Source organism: Telopea speciosissima, chromosome 2, assembly GCF_018873765.1.
Source record: "Telopea speciosissima isolate NSW1024214 ecotype Mountain lineage chromosome 2, Tspe_v1, whole genome shotgun sequence".
Lineage (NCBI taxonomy): Eukaryota > Viridiplantae > Streptophyta > Magnoliopsida > Proteales > Proteaceae > Telopea > Telopea speciosissima.
This window is the reverse complement of record NC_057917.1, coordinates 54,922,692-54,946,219: the sequence shown is the minus strand read 5'-3', so window position 1 is coordinate 54,946,219 and position 23,528 is coordinate 54,922,692. Positions and strand designations below refer to the sequence as shown.

The 23,528-nt window shown below is 39.6% G+C and overlaps 1 protein-coding gene across 1 annotated transcript; it reads right to left on the bottom strand.

The window, feature by feature from the left end:
- Window positions 1-2,098, bottom strand: LOC122652142 (3-ketoacyl-CoA synthase 4-like). The gene has a single exon (XM_043845814.1). It carries the CDS (start codon window positions 1,886-1,888, stop codon window positions 293-295), a length of 1,596 nt encoding a protein of 531 aa, XP_043701749.1. The 5' UTR covers window positions 1,889-2,098; the 3' UTR covers window positions 1-292.
- Between the last annotated feature and the right edge of the window lie 21,430 nt (window positions 2,099-23,528).

The window sequence follows — 23,528 nt, the reverse complement described above, 5'->3', positions numbered from 1 at the left end:
TTTCGGAATAAGATTGCAACAAAGGATTGAATCTTCAGATTAATACTAATACAAGGGTTCAGCTTGAAAAATCCCAAAGCATTATAGTACAAGAACAGCAGTTCAAGAATCAATAATAGTGCTTGAGACACACAGACAGAAGAAATTAAAACAACAGAGAAAGTAACATTATAACTTTCATGGTCAAATAAAAAAGAGCGCTCATGAATAAAATAGTGAGACAGAATCTAATGTATCTGAAACTATCGTCCTGATTTCTGAATGAAGAGTCTCTAATCAAGCTGTGGTTGATCTATGCAACTGTATTCACTGGATACCTATCAATGCAATCTTCCCATGGGCTCTTGGGAGATGGTTTGACATTGCGGAGGGCCTCCCATACTGCACTGTTACACTTAAAACCACTCCCAAAAGCAATCTGCCAGACACGCTGACCCTTACGCATCCTCCCCTTGGATTCAGTGTAGGCCAACTCATACCATATAGAGCTGGATGATGTGTTCCCGAATCGATGGAGAGTCATCCGAGAAGCCTCAACATGTATGGGTAGCAGCTGCAAGTTCTTCTCCAGCTCATCAATCACAGCCCTTCCTCCGGCGTGTATGCAGAAATGATTGAAAGCAAGCTTAAAATCAGGGATGTAAGGCTTGACTTTGGCATTGAACAGTTTCTTGGCAACCAGAGTAGCGAAGAAAAGAAGCTGCTCGCTAATTGGGAGGACGAGCGGGCCCAGGGTGGTGATGTTGGTCTTAAGGGCCCCTCCAGCGATGGCCATTAGATCCTTGGACAGAGAGACCCCGACTTTACCTGCATCATCCTGCTCCTGATAAACGCATCGAAATGCCTTGTCGTCCGCCCCTTTGTGGGTCCTAACAATATGAACAAGCTTGTACTTGGCCCTTCTCCTATCGGCGGACTTGTTGGAGAGCAGAACAGCGGAGCCACCAACCCGGAACAAGCAATTGGGTATCAACATCGACTTCTTGTTCCCAAAATACCAGTTCTGGGTGATGTTCTCTGTGCTCACGACGACCGCATAAGTGTTCCGATGCACTTGGAGCATATCTTTGGCAAGGTCAACGGCAATGACTCCAGCACTGCAACCCATCCCACCCAAATTAAAGCTCCGGATGTTCCCCCTCAACTTGTACTTGTTGATGATCATGGCGGAAAGCGAAGGCGTCGGATTGAAGAGGCTACAATTCACAACAAGAATCCCAATATCCTTGGGTTTAATGGAGGTGTTGAGGAAGAGATTGTCAAGAGCGCCAAACATGACCTGCTCTGCCTCTTCACGAGCAGCCGCCATGGAAGGTCGAGGAGGGAGGTAATGCATAGCCTCTGGAACATAGGTCTCCTCGCCGAGACCGGAACGCTCGAGGATCTTGCGCTGGAACTCAAGTGATGACTCGTCGAAGTCTCCGGTGAGTCTAGAGTGCTCCATGAACTCGTGGAACCGAGCCTGGAGCCGAGAAGGAGGCCGGTAGCAGGAGTAATCGACGAGGTAGACAGGGCGAGGGCGAGTCATGATGTAGACGGTAGTGCCAGAGACAAGGAAGGCAGAGCAGATGATGACGCTGACGAGATTGTACTGAAGGTGAAGCCAGAGATGGCGGACATCCTCTGGGTTCATCTGAGCGGCCTCGATCACGATCACGACCATGAGAGGGATGAGGCATAGGGTTAGGAGATGAGTGATCAAGTAATGATAACCCAACTTGACATACTTCAGATTCACACTCTGCAAGAAATCCGGCAACCTCCGACTAGGTTGGATCTGAACGCCTGTGGCAGTGGCGGCGCTACCACCACCAACAGAAGCAGCTGCAGAAGAACTATTGTGGTCGGCTTCAGCCGCTCCGTCTCCTCCTCCTCCTCCTCCTCCCATGGTCTCCTAAGTCTAACACGAGGACACACTAGCAGACAGGTACAGGTAGTATGAATCAGAGACCGTAATTCTGTCTATGGAAGTCTGTAGTGGTTTTATATATAAGTTCGAGTAAAATAAAGGAAAGAAACAAAAATCTTAGCTAAGCAACTCCATTTACTGATTCAAAGACGATTCAATTTAAAATTAGAGAAAACCAGTAAAAACTAGAGAGAGAAAGATTGATTGAGAGACAGAGAAGCGTGAAGAACTGAAGAAGACATGAGGAAAGAGAGAGAGAGAGGGAGTAGTGAGATCGTCAGAATAAGGAGAGTTATAAATTCTTCAAGGTCAGTGATGAAGAAGCCTTGAAGAGACGTTACTTCCGTTTTCTGATCATCAGAATTATTTCCGTAATGGTTGGGGATAAATGATTTTTGATTGATTGGGTCTCGAATTAAAATTAAAAAGAGATTTTGTATAAAATATAAATCATAGAATAATAATAGAGTTCGATTTTTTTTTTCCTTCTTTTGTGTGTGACTTGTGTGAGTTGTGAGAGAGATAAGAATCGGAAATTCCTTTCTTTTACGGAAGGCCAAATGCAACTTAACTATTTTTGGTGGCTGTTTAGAATAAACACAACGAGGCCATGTGACTGAAGATCCTGTGTGGCCCCGTTTGTTTATTGGAGTTAAGGTGGAAAGTGATTGAAATAGTGTTTTTCTTTTTGGGAAAGAGAATGCTACAATCGCCAAAATGACTTTCGTGTTTTAAAGGATTTTTGTTTTTTTATGGGGTTGCGGCAATCATTTCGTGTGACCTTATGTCTGGCAGTAGAAATTGTATATCACATGCGATTAGGTAGTCTTTTTTTTTTGTTTTTTTATTTTTTCTTTCTTTTTTTAAATACAGTGACATAAATGTTTCGCTTTACTGAATACAAACCAATGGAACAAAAGAAGTAACTAACAAGAATACGAAGGTGATTCTTTGAACTGATCGAACAAATTTTAGTATGCACTTTAGGTATATCGAACATCTATTCGCAATCTAATTGGGGTTGCACCTTACTCTTTGGTGTATAGGATGGAAGCAGTACTTCAAGTTGAACCTAAAAGCTCCTTTCTTAGTGAAGAATTCATCTACAAATCTTAAGTCATCATTGCTTTCCTTATATGTTGGAGGTCAAAAATGGCCTTCAATGTTCCTCCATGCCCATCCAAGTGTAATGAGAACTCGATCTCTGATTGGATTCCTAAAATGTGAATGTAACTCTTTATTTACCTCCAAAAAACAAAAAAGAAAATGTAACTATTTTAACTTTGTCACTATTGTTGAAGATTTGAAATATCTTTTCTCAATCCAATTAGAAGGTTATAAAATCCAAATGACATTTTGTGCTAGAAAAAAGAGGGAAAACAATCTTCTCCAATTCCTTAAAAGCGAGATAGTTCGGGGTGGAGATGTCAACACTTGACAGTTCGGATATCCAACGATGCCGAGCTCAAGAATAATGAAAAGAAGAGAAAAAAAAAAAAAAAACGAAGTCAATAACATTAGACTATTGGATGTTCAAACTATCAAGTGTTGACATCTCCACCCCGCACCTCCGCATGGCACATTTTAGGGAGTTTGAGAGAATTAAAATCCTTAAAAGAGTGAAGATAACCGTTGTAATCTCATAATTACTCTCCTTATATGATGAATGTACAAAATACCTTTATCTTTGTTCTTGAAATCTCATCCAAGCACCAGGATGCATGAGATCATGGGTGAAAGAAACTTTGGGGTTCAATTTGTGGTTCTATCAATTTAAACTTAAAACTGAAGCTCTTCCCCATGTTATTTGAAGGAGTAATAATCTAATTGTCATGGTGGTGGGCCGGTGGCATCAACAAGGGTGGAATTTTTATATATTTCACAGGGTAAAATTGTCATTTCCCCTCCCCCTCCTGCTCCCTATTTGGGGACAAGGGGGACATATCTGAACCCTCCATGGGGCATGGGTCCCACACACCATGGAGAGTTCAGATCTGTTCCCAATGTCCCCATGTGAGTAACTGATACTTACCCCATCGGTCCATCCTATGTCAGCTGTTAGGGCATTTTTTTTTTTTCCCCTCTACTTAATTATTAAGAAAAATAAGGAAAAAGAGCTATTAATGAGGGGAGGATAACATAGTAAATGGGCAGCATTAATGGGGTCAACGTTTAGGGAGTGGAAGAGGCAAAGAAAAGAGAAGGGGGGTGGAGCGGGAAAGTTTCATGGGGTTGTCAATGTCTTATTGCACTGCTGGCACAGCATTGGTCACCTGGCTTTATCAGACGACCCCAAAGACTGTTTGGACATGAGGAATCCAGAAGGTTTCCAACTTTGGGCTACGAATATTCCGGTCGGGTTATTTTTATAATCAATATACAAGATTGGAATTTGGCGCTTGGTTGGGCCGAGTACCAGTACCAGCACGGCCCACGGCCTAGTGCTTGCCATGGAATGGTGAGCCCCAAAGTAACAATCTTGATGTTCTCTGCTCTCTAATTCTCCATCTCATGATTTACCTCTTACCTCTTGTCTCATGGTGATTTTTTAGAAACTTAAATTCATCCTAAGGTAAAAAAAAATTTCAAGCAGGGCTTCCGGTTAAGGATACTCTTTTAAAAAAGACTCAAATTGATCCTATTTGTGCTTTTTGTGGCACTTGTATCAAGATTTATTGGCATACTTTCCTCTTTTATGATTGGATTAAACATATATGGACAGCTGGTCCTCTAAGTCTGAGAATCGAGTTTTTCTCTTACCCCTCCTTGGAACATTTTTGCATTTTCACCTTGTTGCATCGGAATCTTGACAAGTCTTCTTTGAATTGGTTTTTTTTTTCTGGTGTTTATTATAACTTGTTGTTTTATTTGGGACTCCAAGAACTGTATTATGTTTGATTCGATTAAGCCTAATCCTCTGTTAGTTATGAGGAAGATTGAACGTTGGTTGAAGGATCTTCAGTTATTCCCCCCCCTATTTCATTCCTTGATGTAACTAATCACTCTGAGGATTTTCTCTCCGTCACTTTTTTTATCATTTTTACCTATTTTAGATTTTCTCTCTGTCACTTCTTTATCATATCCAATTCCAGAGTTCTAGGATCTTTGGTTGGGCATTCTGCATTTTGTTAGATGGTAAATTCATTTTGATCATTGCAGGTTATATTAATCCTCATCACGACCTAGAACCTGAATTTTTTGAAATTGTGACAGGTCTAGCTCATGCCAAAAAGATGAGTCTAAAGGTGAAAGAAGTTTGGTGCTCTCACATGTTGTTGTGCGGTTTTCTTCCATCTCTAAGTCAATCCACTTGGCCCTTGTCTACTTTAAATTATTTTTTGAAGATTTTGGATTGATCCCAAGTGTAGGTTTCAATCACATCCAGGATGATTTTTTGTCTACCATCTTCCTGTTTTGGGCTCAAAAAACCTAGAGCCTTAAGTCTCATTTTGTCTATAAACTATATGTAAATCATGTATCGGCTTAATATATTTCTTTTATTTTTATAAGAAAAAAAAAAACAAAACTCATATAATAATACGTCACAGGTCAAACTCAACCAGGGTTTTAAAGAATCAGTCAGGGTTGTGAAAAACAAAACCGACCTGGTCAAATAATCAAAAAAATGGAACAGAATTCCACCGAATTTTTTATTGGGATGACTTTGGTTTAAGGTATCATGAAATCGGTTGAAAAATTTTGCCGATCGAAACCAAATATCGGATTAACTAGTATAAATTATAAACCTGAAATCCAAAAAATGAAAAATAAAAAATCCCATATTTGTTTATGGGAAAAAGAACGCTAACTGATTGTGTGGTTCCTAAGTCTAGATACAAATCAATGCTTTTGTGCATGAAAAAACCATTTAAGTCTTCAGTGGAATCGAAAATTACATCCAAAACCAATCTCTGTGAGCACTTTCATTGACTAGCTACTACGTTGGTGCAAAGGCTACACGATCCGTTACTGTTTTCTTACCCTTTATTTATAATGCATGGTAAACCGAATCGGCCGGAGACTGATATCTAACTAATAAAAATCCAATAAGAGAAAATTAAAACCAAGCCTTCCTTTATCAGATCAACTTCGATTTGGCCCTCGATGGTTCAACTTAACAAAAATCGTACCAAATTAACCAATTGACACCCGTTCAGTCTCTATCAATTCTAATTTGAGTTATCTTAGAATTGATCATCAATCGATTAGACTTATGGAATCAAGGTTAATTAGAATCAATCGTAATCAATGATGGTCATAATAAACTCATAGAGTTTAAAAGAATGGAATCAGATCCAAATCAGTTTGTTCGATTTTGATTTGGTCCTATACTTGATAAATCTAAAGAATCAAGGTTAATCAAAATCAATCGGACTCAGTGTTAATCAGAATCAACTCTGATCGATTCTAAGTTGTTAGGGTTTACAACAATGGAATTAGGACCGTGGTTTGAGGTATCAGTATTGTATCACGTATCGGGTGATATGTAATGGTTCTGTTATTCATCGATCCTGATACCATATAGGTGACAGGGTACGACAAGGGAGGTAAAATAGTCAAAAATCATGTGTTTTTAAAAGAAACCAAGGGCAAATTTGTCTAATATGGCCGATCCATGTCGTATCAATTTTGCAGGTGATCGATACCCGATCTAATACCGTGCACTAAAACCATGATCAAACCGGATTGGTCCGATTGATTTCAATCCAATCGAAATCAGCAATGACAATCGAACTCAAACATGTGAGGACATCATACATTCATACTTACTGCATTTCACTTTCACACGTGTGAGATTGTAACACCATGTCCTTATCTACTCCATTTTTTGCCCAGTTCATTTCCCCCAATTTCTCTAATATGGGGGAGTGGATCCCACCCAAATTTGGATAGGGGGTAGGGTGATCATTTTTTGCCCCCTTATTAAAAGAACTTAGGGAAAAAGACCAGGCAAAGAAATAGAGTAGATAATGATCCGGGCGTACAATCATTTATCGATGTATGGGATAATCATCACCTTGAAAACATGTGATGACGTCATGCTTAATGCATTTCACCATTGCACGTGCAGGTTATAGTAGACCGTGCCGTTGGTGTACTATCTTCATTTGTAAATTAGAGACAAACGGTCAAACCGGTCGTTGTTGTACAACTCGAGATTGAGGGTTGAGGTTGGACCGCGTGGGTCGTCAGGGTTTTGTTCTCTCCTGCGGAATCTCGAGGAGATTCGAAGGCTTTGGAATGGGGAAATGGGCCCTAATGGGCCCCCACTGGGCCGTTGAAAGCGAGAGTATCTTTTCTGGGGTAGAGTGGAGAAGAGTGTGTGGTGTAGAGAGTAGCGTACGAAAAGCCCCCAAAAAGGGGAAGGCGATTGGTCAAATAAAGGAGATCGAAGATTGATAATTGATTTTCTTACTAGAGATTTGCTGAGTTTGTGGGTCATGGGCCTCATGGCCTCCTCATGTGTGTTTTCCCACTTTTTCCTTCTACCCAAAAAAAAAACACAAGAGATTTCAGGAATGAATATGGGATTTACTATCACAGGTATCAATCAAGTCTTGAATTTTTAAGTCAAAAACTTCCAACCTCACGCTTCAATTGCCAATATATTTAGTTATGAAATGGACACGCTCTCTACATGGTTCTCGAGTAAGTCAGGTGACCCCACCTATGGGCATGTGACAAAACGGTATCGTACATAAGAGGGCAACAACATAATTTTATGAGAGAAAGAGAAAATGAGGTGTTTCTATACCTGTAATGGTGGCTGAGAGATTCTTTTCCTACGAATTAAATCTCTCTTTCTCTCTCACATTTTTTTTTGAGGTGCACATTCTTGTCACCAAAGCAGCGAATCTGAAGTTGTAACCTTCTTTTGATTGTGTTTTGTTTCATTTTTCAAAGTTATTTAATGCATGGGTAAAAAAGAATTGAAAGAAACTCAAGAAAGAATGCCACTTGGTCACGCCAGACACACCATCCATGCACCTTGACAAAGGGGAGCGTGAAATGATCACCGTACCACCTGGTCATTTTCGGGGTTTAGGGGGGATGCGATAGTCATTTCACGCACCTCTGTGTCAGGGCGTAAAGGTGGCGTGCGCTATGCGAAATTCATTGTTGTGTAAAAAATTGTGTTATCCTAGACGGTCAAAAAAGTAAGATTACAATTTTCTTTTCATCAACTTTGGTTGCAACAAGATTTTTCCTTTTTTTAAACCTAATGATACAATTAAGGTGGACTTACTTGTTTATTAATTCTTTTTTTTTTTCCTTTCTTATTTCAATAATAAAAGTTCTTTTTTTGGGACTAAAAATGGGTGAAGAAATAATATATATATATATATAAATCTAATGGTTTATATAATAAAAATGGGAGAGAATTTATGAGCAAGCGGTATATAGGAGCATAATAATGAGTAGTGACGAAATAATTTCATACGTAGGGACAAAAAAATCATTTCACATAAGGGGAGAGATAGAGACACGATAGTGTATCCTTTGCAGTTGGCTCAAGAACCTTTTTCCAATAAAAAGATATAAGAAAATCTACTTGAATTTCATTCATCTAGAGTTTAGAGTTCCAAAAATATCATTAGATCTATTGGTTCAAATTATCCAATCATAAAGATCTTCTGTATTGACTCATCATGTTTTTTGTCTTAGTCTTTCTTCTCTCCTCTTTCTTCGTTGAGAAGGATCATAATTCACTTTTGGACCTAGTTTCTCCTCATCCATGGAGAAGAGAGAATCTATTAGTGACGTATTTGACCCTTTGTATTGGCAAAAACAAGAAGTATTTCAACCTCACAATAGGAGGTGGAGTAGTTAATGATGAACTTAGAATCCAATTATATAGTTATATCACCATTGGTAAGGAGATTCTCTCTCCACTATAGGTGAAGGAAAACTTAATCCTTTTAATATCGAGTTTTTTTACACCCAAGGTGAAAGAGGGAATCTCCACGTTTAAGTACATTTAACGTTTTAGATTAGCCTAGGGAAGGGTATTTTCAAACCTATATTAGGCATGAATTTAAATCATGGTATTGGGATCGATATCAATCCTGGCCGATACTGATAAGTATTGGCTGATATGGGCCGTCTAGGATGATTTTGCCCTCACTTTTTGAGCAAAAAGAAAATTTAAACCATTTTCCCTTAGTATATATAGATCGATAAATCATTATTGTATCAATATCAGATACCAACAATACCAATACATATCAGCCTAATTTGATATCGATACCTTGAACCATGATACTTAGGTGAAGAAAAACTTGATCCTTTTACTAAAGTCTTAAAACTTGGGGACCCACAATTTCAGCTACATTTTCCATCTTACCTAAAAGCTAACGAAGTTTGAATATGAAAGCAACAGCTAGATGTTGAATTTTATGAACATCAAGGACTATTTATTGCATTAGGTAGAAGGTCATTTTTAACATAAATCGATAAAAATATCAATATCATATAGCAATTGGATATGCATAAGTAATCCTTATAAGACACACAATGAAAGGGAATATCAGTGTCATATGACAATTATATATATATATAAAAGAAGGAAATTTTCTGTTCTGAGGAATAAATTATCAAGAAAATGATTTTTCATTGGATTTATTATATTGATATACTTTGTATTAATGCTTTCCTTTTAACTTTTCCTTTCCCTCTAATAAATTATTTTTAAAATAACAAAAAAAATTGCAATAGCTTAGGTTATGGCTGAAAGGCAATGATAATAATAATAATAATAATAACAATAATAATAATAATAATAATGATGGTGTTCAACATACCTCTGCTCAATTCCAATCCACTCAATAATTATATTATATTTATAAAAAAAAAAAGAATTATATTATGGAAAGAAGAACGCTGTCTGGACGTGTGGTCCTTGCAACAATGTGGGGGCCAATGTGGGGGCCAATGAGGGGACACACATGGGCGTCGATTAATTGGATGGATTTTTTTCATTTCGTAAGGGATGTGGCAGTCATTTTGGAGGGGCTGTGTCTGAGCTTAAACTGCACGTAACCAACCAACATTCTTTTTCCCTTGTATTATTATAAGAGTCCAATCTAAATCAATTATGGCCAAATTCCATTTCATGCAATATTTCCCCTCAAATCGGTTATGGCTGAATTCTATTTCATGCAATGACTTGTAATCTCTAAGACTCTGTTTAGTTACACAAAAGTATTTGCATAGTAAACTGAAGTGTCATAAGGAAAGTAAGATCAAGTGATGTGTTTGAAAAGTTAATTTTCTACGGGTAAGTTGGTTTATGGTCAAAATCTTTTTTGATTTGAGAAGTGCATTGTTGAAACTGGGTTGGAACGTCAAGAGACTCTAGTTTAAACGCAATGGTAAGATCATTTATACTGTTATTGACAAGAACATTTTAAAATTAGTTAGATTGAAAAATTAATTTTCTAAGGATAAGTTGGTTCGTGGTCAAGATCATTGCTGAAACGCAACAGAAAGATCATTAATATTTATAGTGATATTGAGGTGGTGGAAGCTATAGGCAAACCACCTGGGACTTCGACCCTTTTTCTTCGGTCAATCATCGAAGATATCCAGTATTTGAAGACATTTTTTGAAGATTGTCAATTTAGTCATATTTCCAGGGTTGCAAATGTGGTTGCAGATACCCTTGCCAGGAGGGCCCAATCTGTGACGGATAGGATTGTTTGACCCAACTCCAATCCCTATTTAGTTACCCATCATGTGGTACCCGGTAGGAGTGTAATCCATTTTCCTGAATGAAATTCCTCGTTCCTCAACCAAAAAAGACAAAAGACAAAAACATTTCAAAATTAGTTTAAAAAGGTGACCATTTCCAATACATTTTGTGTGTATGGTCCAAGAGAAAGTTGCTATCTATATTTTCGGGATGGAAAGTGTGATAGCCTGGGGGAGGCATTCCAACTGAAGTGCCTTTTTTTTAATGGTCACGTGATAATACTTTATGCCTAGGGGTGCAAGTTTGGTCCTGTCGGCCCGAACCTACCTTGGCCTGCTCTGAGCTCGAACAGGGATTGGGGTGAGATATTTGGCCCTAAGGGCGGATTAGGGCTTGAAATTTCTGGTCCTGAGTCAGGGTCGGGTCAGGCTAGGATTGAGGCCTCGGACTAAGCCTGACCCAGCCCAACCCGATCCTATTTTAAGTTATACTATATATATATATATATATATATATATATATTATAAACTTTAAACGTCACCAACATTTTGTTATATAATATATTATATATGAAGGCAATAAGTGATATAACACATTTTATTACACTGTTATTTTTCATAAAATTGATATTTTTCTCCCTGGCCCATTTCAGCCCATGCATTTCCTTCCCCTTCCCATGATTAGGGCCAATCAGGGTCAGCTCGGCCCCACCTTGAGGGCGGGTCAGGATTAGATTTTTCTGGCCTTGAGTCAGGGTCGGGTCGGGCCTAGGCCCAGCTAAGGGGACTTAGAGTTGGGCTAGGGTTCTATAAAGTCCAGCCCAACCCGATCCTGTTGCAGGCCTACTGTATGGAGTCCAAATTTGGTAGATATGTCTAAGTCAAATTTTAGACCAATTTGAATACTCCATGTGTCATTTGAACCTTTTTAAACATTATTTTTTTATTTAAGAGAAGTGTAATATTATATTATTTTTAAAAAAAAAAAAAACTAAGATATGATAGACCATAGAGTTAAAATAAATCAAAAAAATTGACATGTGACTCGTTATAGACATTCCCCATCTAATGCCCATCTAATGATGAGACTATTCACAAGGCAAAACTAAGGACTCAAGGTAAAAGAGCATGAATCGTGCCTCATTGGCAACCCTTTTAGGAAAATGTCTTTTGTACAGCCCACAGGGGAAGACCTTCCCTCGTGATCATTACAGGTCACAGGTCACAGGTCAAATCTCAAGAAAAATTTTCTTGTGAATATATCAAAGAAAAATTCAATCATACAATTTTGTTCTTCTTGTGAAAATGTTGTACGTGGTGGCAGCCTTGATTTCCCTCTCACATTCTCTTTGTCCTTGTTCTTGGTGCACCGTCCCCATTGGCTGCGGTTTTTAAATAAAATTTTCAAAAATTCTATTTTTTTGATGAATTTTCAAAACTTTATTATATCATGCATGATGCAACATGAATTCCATTTGGGTTGAAAATTGAAACAAAATGTAAGCAAGGAAACTTTGACCACCCCTTTCCACACAAAATTGAATCCGAACAAACCTATATGGAAGATTCATTACTCATTTATGAAAAGATTCCTCTTTTACAAACAAGAAAATCCATCAAAAAACAAAAAACAAAAAGGTAAATTACATTGCGATTCCTTGAGGTTTACCCTAAATACAATACAATCCCTTATATTTTCAAAATATACACTCGACACCTTTAAGTGGACGGTATTAAATATAAAATTTAAATAGCAATTTTACCCTTCAATTAAAATAATCTTATTTTTATTTTTTATTTTTCTACCATAAAAAAGTGGGACCCACCACTATTTCTTCATCTTCTTCTTCAACCACCGCCCCACCACCGTTGCAACCATCACCCCACCAACGTGGTTTGACATCTAGTACATAGTATAAACCGCTTTCCCGGACTGTTTTCTTTAGTTTCTTCTTCATTTTGTTTAATAAGCTCGCGTGGCAAGTGTAGTGAGCGGCAAGCCCTAGCGAGCGAGGGACTTGGAAGGAGGTCTGCAATAGTTCCGATCAGTCTGTAGGAATGGAGATGCCCCAGAATGACTTCGATCGCCTTTTGTTTTTTGAGCATGCCAGGAAGATGGCAGAGGCAAACTATGCTAGGAACCCGGTTGACGCAGATGTTTGCATCTCCTACTCTTATCTATTCATTTGCACTTTCTAGGGATTCAACATCTTATTAATCAAACAAATTTTCCTATATTCATTTGCCCAAATTTCTTGACTAAAGATTGCGAGGTAGTTAAACAACAAAAATCTGATTTGTTGATTTTACTTCCATCTCGAAAAAGCATCGGGGACAGGGAAAGCCACCCTCTTGCTTAGCAGAGGCCATTGCAGAAAAGAAAATGCATTCTCTGCTTAGGTTGCAGCTAGGGTCACTGGGAGAAGGAGCAGAAGAGAGTCCACCATGATTTTAACTGAGAAAGGAATGGGAGCTAGAACCCATTCTCTGACAACCAAATCCTCTGAAAACAATTACCTCCCTCGTCGTCACAGGCCGTCAGTGAAGGCCTCAGCAGATCGGCACAGCAAGAACCTGAGGCAGATCGCCAAACCCTAAATCCGCGACTGATTCGAGTAGCAGGGGAAGGGGGAGTGAAGTTTGTGTTGTGGGTATAGGAAGCTCTACCCGTGAGGTCTCTAGTACAGTTGTCACATAGTGACTGGATTACATTAGTCTAGTGTACATGGGTATTACCCAAGTCATTTATATAAATACATGAATGAAATACTTTCTCACATGATATCAAGAGTCCAAAAGTGCTCTGACGAGCCTTGATCTTGGTTCCTTTCTGTTTCTTTGCATTTCTTGCGCTTCTTGCTTTTCTTGTTTCTTTTTTTTTTTTCTCTGTTCCTTCCATGGTGTCACCTACTCCATCTTCGGCTTCTTCTTCAACACTGATCTCCGCCAATGTGTCACCGCAGCTGCCGTTGAAGCTTGGAGCATCCAACTACATGCTCTGGCGAGCGCAGTTCTTGCCACTGTTACGAGGCTATGATCTCCTCGGTTATGTTGACGGCACGTTCTTGCGCCCTGGCTCCGGCAGTTCCCCTGATTCTGCAATTTTTGGTGTTTCTACCGATGCTGCTACTTCGGTAACGCAGCAGAACTGGGACTCCACGCAAACCCGCTCGTCTAAACTTGACAGCGGCTCTACCCATTTCCATGGATCAGGTTGAGCCCACCTGCTACACTCAGGCCATGCGCTCTCAGCCATGCATGGCGTACAACAATGCAGGAGGAGTTTGATGCATTACTACGCAATCGAACTTGGGATCTGGTACTGTATTCACCACAACAAAATGTTGTCGGTTGCAAGTGGGTCTTTAGAATTAAAAAGAAGGCAGACGGGTCTGTTGAGCGATATAAAGCCCGTTTAATGGCAAAGGGGTTCCATCAACGTCCTGGTGTGGACTATAATGAGACTTTCAGTCCAGTTGTTCGTTCTACTACCATTCATGTAATTTTGTTGCTGGCGGTTACCCATGGCTGGCCACTAAAACAATTTGATATTCAAAATGCATTCTTGCATGGCACACTCACTGAGTCGGTGTTCATGAGTCAACCACCTGGCTTTGTAGATCCTACTATGCCCAATCATGTGTGCCGCCTGCGCAAGTCTCTTTATGGATTGCGTCAGGCACCATGGGAGTGGTTCAATAGATTAAGTGGGTTTCTTCTCTCCTACGGATTTAAGGCATCCAGAACTGATGTCTCGCTTTTCATCTATCGATGCAATTCTACTATGCTATATCTCTTAATCTATGTGGATGACTTGGTCCTCACTGGAAATGATTGCTCGGCTATGGCCCTCTTGACTCGTCACTTGTCTGTTGAGTTTCCTCTTAAAGAGCTCGGTGATCTAAGTTACTTCCTTGGTATGGAAGTGCACCGTTCTCCTGATGGGTTGTTTCTCAACCAGGGCAAATATGTTCGTGAGCTTCTCGTCAGCGTTGATATGGGCTCAGCTAAGCCCACCACCACACCGGTTGCAAGTGGTGTGGCCTTATCTCTAACAATTGGGACTCCGCTACATGATGGAACCACTTATCACCGTGTTGTGGGAGCCTTACAGTATCTTACGCTTACAAGACTAGATATCAGTTTTGCGGTCAGCAGTGTGGCCCAATTCATGCATCAACCAACTGATGCTCATTGGGTCGCTGTCAAAAGGATACTTCGCTACTTGTGTCATAGTCCAACTGAGGGTCTCTTCTTTAGCACTCGGAATGACATATGCTTGACAGGGTATTTTGACGCTGACCGGGCTGGCTGCCCACTAGATCGTAAATCCACTACGGGCTACTGTGTTTACCTTGGGCGCCATTTGATTTCTTGGTCTTCCCATAAGCAGCGAACTGTTTCTAGATCTTCCACCAAGGCGGAATATAGGGCAGTTGCAGCTGTTGCCACTGAGATAGTTTGGTTACGCTCTTTGTTTCGTGAATTGGGTGTTTTCTTGGCTTCGGCTCCGGTTGTCTGGTGTGACAACATTGGTGCGACCTATCTCACCGCCAACCCATTGTTTCATGCTCGTACGAAGCATATTGAGATCGACTTTCATTTTGTGCGAGACATGGTTGCTTCTCGACAGCTTCATGTGCTCTACGTCTCCACCGTCGGTCAAATTGCTGACATTTTCACCAAGGGGTTATCTTGTCAATGTTTTGGAGTCTTACGGTCCAAGCTCACCCTTAGGTTCCCCCGGCTCAGCTTGAGGGGGCGTGTTGTGGGTATAGGAAGCTCTACCCGTGAGGTCTCTAGTATAGTTGTCACATAGTGATTGGATTACATTAGTCTAGTGTACATGGGTATTACCCAAGTCATGTATATAAATGCATGTAATGTGTCAGTTATTATTATTGAATGAAATACTTTCTCACAGTTTGGGCTGCCCTATGGGCAAAATGGTAAGCTCACAGCCCATTAAAGGATGTATTTGTCATTTTAAGACCTCAATGGTTAACACGTCAGCAACTAACGAGAATGCTCTAACGGAGTGGGGCTGAGTGTAACAAGTACCCTAAACTCAAGGGGTCGGGGTATATATGTTGGAAACACAAGGGGTCGCACTGTATTTAGGGCAAATCTCAAGGGATCACCGTGTAATTTACCCAAAAACATTGGTTAAGAAAACTCTAAGTTTCCTGATTAGAAGTTAAATACAGCCATATGCAAAAAATCTAACCATTAGAGGAAAACTTCAATTCTCATGCAAGCAAACAAAGCTTCTTGAACTCAAACCAAATTAGGTATTTTACAAGCATTCTCCCCCCTCCCTCCCTCCCAAAAAAGAAAAAGAAGGAAAAAAACACAAAATAAATGTGGTACTTTTAGGGGGACCAAACATTGATAAAAGACAGAAGGATAAACTGGATTAATTGGGAACGAATCTATCTAATATCAGAAAGATTTTTAGTATGGGTGTTTGATTATTATTATTAGGGAAAATTACACTGCCACTCCCTAATGTTTGTACTAAATACAGAGCGACTCCCTATGTTTCTAAATTATACAGTCACGTCCCCTGAGTTTTGATTAGTTATTACAGTGAGCTTCACTCTGTTAGTTCGGGGTTACAGTGTTAGTTAAGTTTGCCTTCAAATAACTAATATACCCCTAATGGGGTGTGAGCTTACCACTTTACCCATAGATCATCCCTAACTTCACCCCCCTCCCTGTTACTTGAATTACAAAGAGGGTTTAGGGTTCTGGCACTCCTTCCTCTGAACTGCGACGACCGGCGACATCTGCAGTTTAGGGTTCTCAACTGCATCCCCTGCCTGAAAAAATTATGTATCCTTTTAGGAGTTGAAGAAAGTTACACTGTTTCTAAAACCTCAATTTGTAGGTCTGGATTCTGGAAACGAGGGGAGTTTGGTTTGTTTCAGAATGGTTTGTTGATTGGTGCTGGTTCAATTCAAAGAGGGCATTGAACTTAAATTTTTCTACCTTAAAAGAGAACGAGATATTTTTCTGAAGCTCAAATTTGGGTTAAATTGTAGTGGTCGTTGTTTCAAATTGGCTTAAAATGCTGGATTCAACAACGACGTCCTTTCTTGGGCACCGTCCTGTGTCTTAAGTTTCTCCTATCAAGGATGGTTTCTACAGGCGAAGAATGTTTGATTTTTGTCAACTCCCCTTTGGATCGACAGGTTATTAGCCCTTTTCTTGATTAAGGCTGTTGCAAAGGAAGGAACTCACAAAAGAGGCGAATTCGTAATTGAGCTCTGGCTTCTCGGTTCCAATTTGCAGACTTCTCATTTCTCTGTGAGTGGAAGATTTCCCAGCAAAGTGCATGTCTCCGTGTCTCTCTCCACCTTTACTAATTTATTCCTCTTTTATTGATTTTTTTTTTCTTCTTTTACGTTGGATAAGACGAGATCGGTGCCGAAAAGCTGCAAAACAATTCTCTTTCTTCTTTTCTCTCTATCGATCTCTGGTCAGATACCACCTTCGATGCTTTTCTCCACCTATATGTATGGTTTTCATCTGAATTTCCCTATCAAAGTTTATTCTCTTTTGTTCACGTTATTCGGTTCTGATATTCTCCGTGCAAGTTTCAATTGATATTTGATCATAGACCTCTCCTTTTGTAATCCAATAAATTTCTTCGTCTGTGAGATACTTCAATTTTTTCTCTCTTTCTTGGGCAATTGGCTGTGAATTTTGATCAGAATTCTTCAGAAATTTGTTGAAATCGTTTTCAGTCCTTCAAATTTCGATTCTCTGTAAAGCGTGATTCCGTCCTTCTGATGTTTTATTTCGCATATCTGTTTCGACATACGAATTTTTCTTCAAAACCTCCCCTTTTTTGTATTCAATTTTCTGTATATTTCTTCCATCACGTGTTTTTTTTATATGCTGTTTCAACTACCTAAGATTTCGCCTCAAAATTCGATATCCGAGGGAAGAGAGATCATCCCGGGATTTGAATGACTGGATAGATGAAAGCACACAACAGAGACCGTGTTTTTGGCCACCCCCAAATAAGGCAGATAATCCTTCTGACCTTCCCTATGGAACTCACTACTACGGCAGGAAAGAATGGGGGCTGGGTGGTTGGGTGCAATCTTTGAATTGGAAGGAGTGCTTATTGAATATAATCCTGATATTGAGAAGCAGGCATGGTTGGTTCTGTCCCAAGAAGAAGGTAAATCTCCACCACCAGCTTTCATGCTTAAAAGAATAGAAGGAATGAAAAATGAGCAAGCACATTTTGCAGGGATTTTTGAGGAATGGCTTACCGGCATTGGGTTTGCTGAACTTTTAGGGTTAATGGTGATAAGGGATAGGGCCGATAGGCGTGAGAGCAGGGGAAAAAAAATACGAGAGAAAATAGAAGGAGAAGAGATGAGTAGTTGAGACGAGGGAGAGAAGACATAGATAATGGCAAGTGGAGAAGGGAATACCTGTGTGGTGGAGTTACAGGTCCAGCGATTTCGGCAACTGCTGTTTGGGGAAGAAGACAACGGTAAAGAGGGTTTGAATTGAATAGGGCTTTGGTCTATAATCTTAAAAAGAGGGCAAAATTGACAGTTCCCACTAAACATTATTTAACAAGATATCAGAAGAGGGTAAAGTTGGCATTTTACATTGTATTATTTAACACCGTCCACTAAGGGGATGCGGTTGTATAATTTAGAAACACAGGGGGTTGTTCTGTATTTAATACAAACCTCAGGGGGTGGCAGTGTAATTTTCCCTTATTATTATTATTATTTTGGAAAAAGAACGTTAACCGTTGTTGTGTGTGGGCGTATGTATCTATGCCCAGACACAGTTTGACGTGAAAATACCATCGCACCCCTAGATCTTTCCACCTTTCCAGGGGGTGCGATGGTCTTTTCACGATGGATTGTGTCTTGGCACAGGTACACACCCACACACAACACTAATTAGCGCCCTTTTCCCTACTATTATTATTATTATTTGATGGGGGTGTTTTGAGTTAAAATCAAAATAAAAGAAGGGAAAAAGAAGCACACGAAAAGAGTACATTCCATCATGCACCCTCTCACATAATAAGATATGGGGCACACCGATAATCTCTCATGTTCTCGCTAATGTGGACCCATGTGAATGATACAATTTTCTACACTGTCATTGGTGTGGCATGCAGATTCTTCCCCACACTGGCATAGGTGGGGGGAGGAACCCTCTCCAATAAAAGAAGAAAGAAAAATGAAGGGTATTTTGCCGGTCTCATGCTCTTTTATATTCTCCTCCCTATGTGGATCCCTTATATATGAACAGTGTGGAGCTCCCTCCCATGCTCCTATTGGATTGAATGAGAGATGTATAATCCGACAGGTGACTCCAACACACCCAAGTTGAAGATCGAATTAAAGCTCAAAGCTAATAGGGGAATCGATAGGAGGACCCAAATCCAAACTACTTAAGCCTCAGATGAGCTGATCTTAAAGAGTTCAATCTAATGTTTCAATCTCATACTCAACTCTTTACATCCACAAGCCCATGAGAAGAAGTTATCAGATATTGGAAGATAAGGTTTTCTACAAAGACAGCTCGCATTTATATACCCTCAAATGAGAACAAAGAGTATCTCTCATTAGTAATGCAAGCTCCCCACCTTCTACTTTTTGGAATTCGATTTGGAAAATTTTAAAATCCATCCAAAAGTTTCTCTTTCTTCGGAAATGTCCTAATAAAATGCCCCGACAAGAGTTGGGTCCAAGAAAGAAAACCCAATACCTGTGATTATTTTATGATTATTACCTCGAAGATGATGAGCAGACCTTGGCGTAATGGTAAGGTTGCTCTATTATGATCTAATGGTCGTAGCCCGTAGGTTCGAACTATATAACAAACTCTCCATGAAGTCGGGGTAAGGATGCAAAATTATTTACCGAATGTACTGGATATACCCTTTTTGGTAGGTGTAATGGTGTCAAAACCAAACCAAAACTATTTACTGAAACTAAACCTAACCTAAACATCAGAACTGTGAAATCGTGTAATAAATGATTCGGTTTTGGTTTAAAAGTTGAGACAATTTATTAAATGGTTTGATTTTAATTTTAAAAATAAAATTGTTTAATTCGATTAAATTTTGATTTGTATATTAAATAAATAACATTTTCTCGAATACATTCCCATGGCCCCATCCCCATGTTGATGAAATTGTTTATACTTTATCTAGAAATAATAATTCAAAATTCACAAAATGGAGCAGGTTTATATTGAATAATTACTTATGGTTTTTTATTTATTTATAATGAAAGTAGGTTTATATTAAATAATTGATTATGCTTTTTTCTATGAGAGTAGGTTTTTTGGTGCGACATTTTATATGAAACCGTTTAGGAACCGTATAACATTTCAGCTTTAGTTTCATTATATGAAACCGTTTAATAAATGGTTTGATTTTGTTGTCTACCTTTGAGATTATGAATCGAACTGTAACATTTAACTGAAACCGTACCATTTAACACCCTTAGGTAGGGGTGTCAAACGGTAGATTTGGTTTGGTTTTGATCAGGTTGAACCAGTCTTTGGGCTGGATTGGGCCAAACCAAAGCCAGCTTGATAAGAGAAGGCTCGGTTTTGGTTTATTTTGATATTCTCTTATCGGGCTTTTATTGGTTTGATATCGGGCTAAGTTTGGTTTCGGTTTGCCATGTATATATATAAACAATTGTGGACTATGGAAAAAACTTGGTTTTTTTTTTTCTCCTGATTTTTGGTTTTGTATCGGAAGATATGATGGGATCCTGTTTTCAACCTGTTTGATCTGATTCGAGTTTATTTTGATGGGTTTGATCGGTTTGACAGGTTCGGTTTAGGGTTTGACACCCCTACACTAGGGTTTCTTATGTGTTCTCACATGAAATATATTATTCGATATCTTTAGGAGAAAGAAAAATGATTGAATAATTCATATGAGGGGGAGAAGGAAACCTCGATGGTTCGGAGAACTTTTTACCTAATAGGAAAAAGGTTCTGTGAGTGAGGGTAGGGTACAATAACATCTTTGTGTCTATCTCTCTCTTTCTCACATGAAGTACTACCCTTTTTTGTATGATACCATTTTGTTGCACCTCATTAGTATGCTCTTGTAGGGGGAGCAAAAAAAACTGGGCCAGCCCTAGGCCACCTTGAGCCTAGACAAGGCTAGATCTGTATTATATATAGGGTTTTTTACAATTACCACCCCAAAATCTTTACTATCTACTATTACCCCTCCAAAAACTTTCAAACAACTGTTACCCCCCTCTGATACATATTACAGCTAACTGACCCCCACCGTTACATTTCCATAACGATGGGGGTTAGTCGTGACAGTGTGCCGTTGTCACGAATTTTTTAGGACCAAAATGCCCTTTTGGGGTGGTAATTGTAAAAAAAAAAAAAAAAAAAAAAAAAAAAACCCATCACCGTCCTTCCTTTCCTTCTTCCTCCTCTGCAACCCCAAAACCGTCCTTGCTGAACAAAGAAAGTTTGGGTGATCGAATGCAAGATCTGCAGGGTCTATCCATGCTCTTCCCTACCATGAACCTGAAATACAAAGATACTCTGTTCTCCGTCTCAAAACAACAAAACCCATTCAAAGATTCCTCCCGCTCAGAGTTCGGACTCCTCTCCTCTGATTCTCTCTTCAACCCATCGCGAAGAGGTAGTTCAGGTTCCTTCTTGAGCAGCAGCAGAAACTTTGGTTCTTTGTCCCCAAACCTTAACGACAAGGATCCTCAAGCCCAACAACATAGAGTTTCAGATCTTTGCATTTCCGGATTGGTATTTATTGGCTTTTGTTTAGAAAATCTCTTTAGGATTTCTGAAATCAGATTTGGGGATTTCAGCTGGAGACTGTTCTACAGGGTTTTAGTTACAGAATTTCCAATACCTAAAAAATAGAGTTTTTTCTTTACTCTATTTGTTTTTGGAGTCACTTGAACTTAGAAAGGTGGATTTGGGTTTGTTTGAGTGTTTTAAGAATGGGCAGAGCAGACTTTTCCTGTTTCTTTCTCAAATTCAAATGGTTCTACACATACTCCCATGCTCAAAGAAATGAAATCATCGGAGCAAAAACCGCACAAGTATCAGCGATTCAGTACTGTGTAACTCTTCTTATGCTGCTAAACATAGAGAAAATAGACAAACGAGAATAAATTATGAGATATACCGAATGATCGCTTCCAACTACACCTGAAAATCCACCATTAAAACATCCTAACGGAATTGAAAAACAAAGAATTGAGACACTTGACTTCACGGGGGAGAGAAAAAAAAATCGCCATAAGTGTGATCGATATCTCTCATCTCCGTAATATTCAAGAAGAGAAATTTTTACAAGATTCACGTAGTTCTTATTGCAGAAGACAGACGAAAGTGAGAGAACATTGCAGTCGCAGTGGCTGCTGTACCTGCAAACATTTTAGGGTTCCAATGAAATGAAAGAAAAAAAGAAAAAAAAAATTGGTTTAACCATTCGCCGACATATGTTCTCTGTCAGAACTAGATCGGACGGTTAATATCAACTGAAGGCCGAAATAGTTTGAAGGCTCCAAGACCGAAGGCTTTTTGCTCGTCGATGAGAGACTTCAAATTCTTTTTTGGGTTTTTTACTATGATTTGATGAATGCAATTTTGGGGTTGCAGAGGAGGAAGAAGAAGAAGGAGAGGAAGGACAGTGATGGTTTTTTTTTTTTTTTTTTTTTTTGTTTTTTTGTTTTTTTTAAATAATTACCACCCCAAAAGGGCATTTTGGTTCTAAAAAATTCGTGACAACGGCACACTGTCACGACTAACCTTCATCGTTACGGAAATGTAACGGTTGGGGTCAATTAGTGGTTAATATGTATCAGAGGAGGGTAACAGTTGTCTGAAAGTTTTTTGGGGGGGGGTAATAGTAGATAGTAAAGATTTTGGGGTGGTAATTGTAAAAAACCCTTATATATATATATTAAAAGTCTGGGCTTTGTTAAGTGGGCTGTGATTAGGCTTTGTTAGTTCCACAACTCAATGGGCAAAGATATTCAATCATGGCCGGGCTGGCCTTAAGGAAACCTTGCCAGGTTCGGGCTGGGTTGAGGGTATGCTTGGCCCTGGCAAGGCCGGGATGGGCTTGGGTTTAATTTAAGTCTCCTAGGGTTGGGCTAGGTTTAGGGCAAGCCTGGTCCAGTCCGGCCCGTTGACACTCCTAACACCCTGTGCCCTTACTGGCTTGCTGGGAAGACCCTTTCCCTTAATTTGTGTACCTCTCTCTTCATTTTCAAATTTTTAGTAGCAGAAGCGTGGATCTAAAGCCCACACCTCATGTCAATCCAACTAGTGACTTAAATTTCTAATAGATCACCACAACCTAACTGTTCTATTCCAGAAGATTGCTTGGATCAGTAGGAGATGCATCCTATATGGCTGTAACACTCATCTTTGGGCTCATTAATGGGTATGCAATAGGTGCTTGGCTTCCACATGGTACATGGGATATTCAGAATGTAGCTGGGCCAGCCCGGCCGGACTTCAAACTTATCCTGCAAATAGAATAGAAATAGGAGGTTTAACTCAGGCCCAACAAATAGGCAAGCCTATGCCACCCTGCCCTTGGGGGGGGGGGGGGGAAGAATGTGGAATAAAAAAGGCAAAAGTATCAATAAATAAAGTTACTAAATTTTGGAACCTTGTAGGCCTCGTACATAGGATTCTTAAGTATCCAAGTCATCCTATTGTTTCACATGGTTCCCCAATTTAAATTTATTTGTGGGAAAAAGAAGGCTGCCGGGTTGCGTTGCACCTGCGCTAGAACCTGAACAAAATGACAGCCCTCCATGGAATGGATCTTTATCACCTCGGTTGCTGACCGGCCCAGTTCCCAGTTCCTCTAACAAAGGGGGCTGAAATGACCTCTCTACCCATGCCCAAATACCAC